Genomic DNA, 5,089 nt, shown 5'->3' on the forward strand with positions numbered 1-5,089 from the left:
CGCTCTGAGGGGTGGGGCTGCGTGCTCCTCCGGGAGAGTGGTGCAGCGTGTCTGGCTCCTGCCGGGCCACCAGCAGCGTGGTAAGGGGGCCGGGGCCGGAGGGTTGGATAAGGGGCAGGGAGTCCCAGGGGGGAGTAAGGGGACGGAGGCTGTTGGGGGGGGGCGGTCAGGGGATGGGGTACATGGGGGGGATTGGATAGGTGTGGGAGTCCCGGGGGCCTGTCAGGGGGCAGGGGTGTGGATAGGGGTTAGGGCAGTCAGGGGACAGGGAGAATGGGGGATTGGGAAGGGGGTGGGGTTCTGGGGGGGTGGTTTGGGGCAGGGGCCCCTGGAGGGGGCAGTCAGGGGGTTTAGATAGGGGATGAGGTCCTGGGGGGTGGTTAGGGGTGGGTGGGGGGTCTCTGGAGGGGGCGGTCAGGGGACAAGAAGCAGGAGGGATTGGATGGATCAGGGATACTGAGGGGGGCAGTCAGAAGGCAGGAAGTGGGAGGGGGTCAGATGGAGGCGGGTCCAGGTTGTTTGGGGAGGCACAGCCTTCCCTGACGCAGCCCTCCATACAAGTTTTCAACCCCGATGTGGTCCTCGGGCCAAAAAGTTTGCCCACCCCTGGTCTAAGCACTTATCGGACCTCTCTTCAGTGTGGATTGTCTGATGTTTAACAAAGTCTGACCTCTGTATGAAACTTTTTCCACAGTCTAAGCACTTACGGAGTCTCCCTCTTTTGAGGACTGCCTGATCATTAAGAAGCCTTGACCACGGTATGAAAGTTTCTCCATAGTCTGAGCACTTATGGGGTCTCCTGTGTGGATTCTCTGATCTAAAACATGAGCTGAGCTCCTTATAAAACTTTACCCACAGCCTAAGCTCTTAAGGGATCTCTCTTCTCTGTGGATTAGCTGATGTTTAACAAGGTCTGACCTATGTAGGAAACTTTTTCCAGTCTGAGCACTGATGCAGTCTCTCTCCTGTGTGGATCTTCTGAGTGTTATAAGATTCGATCTTTGTGTGAAACTTTTCACATGGTCCAAACACTTATAGGGTCTCTCTCCTGTGTGAATTGCCTAATTTGAAACAAGTTCTGACCTCCATTTAAAAGGTCTTTCACAGGCTAAGCTGTTATGGGGTCACTCCTCTGTGTGAATTCTCTGATGTAAAACAAGGGATGACATCTATTTGAAACATTTTTCCATAGTCTAAGCACTTACGGGGTTCTCTCGTGTGTGTGGATAGCCTGATCTTTAGAAGGGCTAATCTGTTTCTGAAACCTTTCCAAGAGTCTTATGGTCTCCCTCTTGTATGGATTGCTTGATGTTTAACAAGGTGGGACCTATGTATGAAACTTTCCCCACAGTCTAAGCACTTTGGGGGCTCTCTCTGGTGTGGATTGCCTGATGTGTAAGAAGGTTTGACCTCCGTATGAAACTTTTCCCACAGTCCAAGCACTTATGAGGTCTCTCTCCAGTGTGGATTGCCTGATGTTTAACAAGGTCAGACCTCCATATGAAACTTTTTCCACAGATTAAGCACTTATGGGCTCTCTCCCCAGTGTGGATTGCCTGGTGTCTAACAAGGCGGGACCTCTCTATGTAACTTTTTTCACAGATTAAACATTTAAGGGGTCTCTCTCCAGCGTGGATTGCCTGATGGTCAAGTACGGTTGACAGCATTATGAAACTTTTTCCACAGTCTAAGCACTTATGGGCTCTCTCCCAGTGTGGATTGCCTGGTGTCTAACAAGGTGGGACCTCTGTATGAAACTTTTCCCACAGTCTAAGCACTGATGAGGTCTCTCTCCAGTGTGGATTGCCTGATGTTTAACAAGGTGGGACCTCTGTATGAAACTTTTCCCACAGTCTAAGCACTGATGAGGTCTCTCTCCTGTGTGGATTGCCTGATGTCTAACAAGGCAGGATCTCTGTATGAAACTTTTCCCACAGTCTAAGCACTTATGAGGTCTCTCTCCTGTGTGGATTGCCTGATGTTTAAGAAGGTCTGACCTCCGTATAAAACTTTTCCCACAGTCCAAACATTTATGGGATTTCTTTCCTGTGTGGATTAGCTGATGTTTTGCGAGGACTGAACTCTGTATGAAACTTTTTCCACAATCTAAGCATTTATGAGGTCTCTCTCCAGTGTGGACTGCTTGATGTTTAACAAGATCTGACCTCCGTATGAAACTTTTTCCACAGATTAAGCATTTTTGGGCTCTCTCTCCAGTGTGGATTGCCTGATGATCAAGTAGGGTTGATCGCTGTATAAAACTTTTTCCACAATCTAAGCACTTATGAGGTCTCTCTCCAGTGTGGACTGCTTGATGTTTAACAAGGTCTGACCTCCGTATGAAACTTTTCCCACAGTCTAAGCACTTATGAGGTCTCTCTCCAGTGTGGACTGCTTGATGTATAACAAGGTCTGACCTCCGTGTGAAACTTCTCCCACAGTCTAAGCACTTATAGGGTCTCTCTCCTTTGTGGATTGCCTGATGTCTAACAAGGTGTGACCTCCGTATGAAACTTTTTCCACAATCTAAGCACTTATGAGGTCTCTCTCCAGTGTGGACTGCTTGATGTTTAACAAGGTCTGACCTCCGTGTGAAACTTCTCCCACAGTCTAAGCACTTATGGGGTCTCTCTCCGGTGTGGATTGCCTGATGTATAAGAAGGTTTGACCTCCGTATGAAACTTTTCCCACAGTCTAAGCACTTGTGGGGTCTCTTTCCTGTGTGGATTCGATGATGTAAAACAAGTTGTGACCTCCATATGAAACTTTTTCCACAGTTTAAGCACTTATGGGGTCTTCCCACAAAGGTGCCCTGTGATTCCCTGTACCCAGGAATCTCCTGCTGTTGATTCCCCTCCTCGTTTTCACTCACTCTCTCATCACCTGCTGGGACAGAGAGACAATCCAGACAGGAGTCATTTTGCTAGGGAAAAATTAAGAGGAATAGCACCGAGGGAAAACCCAACATAGTAAAGCTGCACAGATGGAGCAATTGGATTCTGCCTCCAAATCCCACCCAAACTTTCACAGAGAAGGAACGTTGGGAAGGAAACACCTGCAAGTAACAGGACACGTGGGAAACAATGTCAGTGATAGCTCCTGACTGCAGCCCTGCCCTGGGTGAGATGAGGAAGGAACTGAGGGAACTTACTGATACCACATTTCTGGGATTCTCAATTTTTTCCTTCATTCCCCAGATGGTTTCTGTGTCAGTCCTCACCTGTGTGGGTGACTCTCGGGATCTCTCTTTCCTCACCGGCCTGGAGATCGGGCACCCACGGCTCTTCCCCTCGTTCCAGTTGGGCGATCAGGTCAGGTTTGGGAAGGGGGAATCCCTGTACAGGTGGTCAATTCAGATCAGAGGAGGGTATGGAGGACTGAGAGAGCGTCTGTCAGAAAGGACATTCCGTGGGTGGCACCTGTCCCCGTGCTGTGCTGGGAGAACGTGGAATCCAAAGGGACGGGAACGAGGTCACTGAGCCCCCTCGGGGGAGGCAGATGTCTGGGGAGGTGAGGGGAATTGTGATGCACACCCAGCTCTCGTGTTAAACCCCTGCCTATTTCTAAACCTGCGAAGCCCAGAGCCCTCCACATGACTGGAGCTGTTCCCAAGGAGGAGAGAGAAGAGGGATTCTGTGAGTGACCGAGAAACAACACAGACAGGACAATACAAGAGTTCCTCACCTTGCAAGCTACGGGGCTCTGGTGGGGATGATTTAGTATGTGCCTTAGGTTATGACACCCTGGTCTCATTGGAGTGTGATGAGGGAAGAACCTCAGCGGTGCCAGACACACAAACCCTCCCCGCACCCCGCAGCTTCCAATAACCAAGGAGCCACGAATCCCTTACCCAGCGAGGTCACTGTCTCGTAATTCTCCCGCATGACGTCCCTGTAGAGGGCTCTCTGAGCGGGATCCAGCAGAGCCCCCTGCCCCTGGGTGAAATACACAGCCACCTCCTCGAAGGTCACCAGCATCTGGAACAAGAGTTGCCCACTAAGCATCTGCTGCCCCAGCCACAATCCCACTAGTTACGGGGGAGAAGGGTGAGAGAAGCAGATTCCTCCCCCCACCCTGCTCAGAGCAGCCAGGAGGCTCCAGGGGGTGGGGAGAAGGTGAGAACTTCTTATCCCCACCCTCCAGCAGATGGAGCAGGGCAGGCTCTTCACATTTCCCACATACCTGCCAGCAACAGGCTGAGATGGGAGGCAGAGCTCTGAGCCGGAGCTGGGGACAGGGACAGGAATCCCGACAGCTTCCCTTTGAATTTCACAGCAGCCTCTGGCCAGTGGGTCAGGCTCCAGCACTGGGAGTCTGGTCCATTTTCCCAGCCCTGCCCAGGGGGGCTGTTCCCTGTTTCAGAAATGGGGGAATGTTTCCCCCTTCCCCCCTACCCACCAGTGGGCCTGTTCAGAGAATCAGGCCCAGGTCGATCATGTTCCAGCAAGTTTATCACACCCCGTCCCACCCCGGGTGATTAACCCCTCTACGATGCCCCTCCCCCACCACCAAAAGCTCCCTGAAAATCCCCTACCTCAGCTGGCTCCATCACAGCCATTTCCCTGCCCTGTCCCCTGCAAGATGGGACAATCTGGAGCGAAACGTGGACGCGATTCCTCAGCCTGTCGGAGGAGCAGGGAGATTGGGCAGGTTTCATAAGGGGCTGGAGTCCATGTCACTCCCCGATTCCCCCCAGGCTCTCTCCCTGCAGACAGACGCTCTGATTCTATGACTGCCATGCTGGGAACAAACCCAGTTAGTTCATTACCTCCCCGGCCACACCACCAGCCTCACCCTCCCTCCCCCCCTGCTTAGAACTAACCCACCACGTCCCTTCTAAACCTCCCCAGAGCAGCATCTCTGAGCCAAACGCTGGAAAAAGAGCAGAATCAAAGGAGTCACTTCAGGGTACTGCCCCACAGTGTATTGTGACCCCCTCTAGCTCTCCCCCGTCTCCCTAAGTGGTGCGGTGCTCAGCAGAGTGAGCAACTGGCTTTTCCTCTCTCAGCTCCTGCCCTTGTTCCCAGGAGAGCTGACTGCCGCGGGGGTGCAGGGAATGAATCTGGGCAGAGCTGGGAACCTCCCTCCC

General features: G+C 52.2%; 1 protein-coding gene across 1 annotated transcript; it reads right to left on the bottom strand.

The window, feature by feature from the left end:
• Positions 1 to 352: 352 nt before the first annotated feature.
• On the bottom strand, positions 353 to 4,783 carry LOC144274273 (uncharacterized). Its single transcript, XM_077832938.1, is given in 9 exon segments — positions 353 to 712; positions 950 to 983; positions 986 to 1,061; positions 1,306 to 1,364; positions 1,367 to 1,702; positions 1,705 to 2,883; positions 3,221 to 3,335; positions 3,840 to 3,977; positions 4,535 to 4,783. Coding segments are annotated over 9 exon segments (2,208 nt in total). The 5' UTR covers positions 4,658 to 4,783; the 3' UTR covers positions 353 to 564.
• Between the last annotated feature and the right edge of the window lie 306 nt (positions 4,784 to 5,089).

The sequence above is a fragment of the Eretmochelys imbricata genome, chromosome 14 (genome assembly GCF_965152235.1).
Source record: "Eretmochelys imbricata isolate rEreImb1 chromosome 14, rEreImb1.hap1, whole genome shotgun sequence".
Lineage (NCBI taxonomy): Eukaryota > Metazoa > Chordata > Testudines > Cheloniidae > Eretmochelys > Eretmochelys imbricata.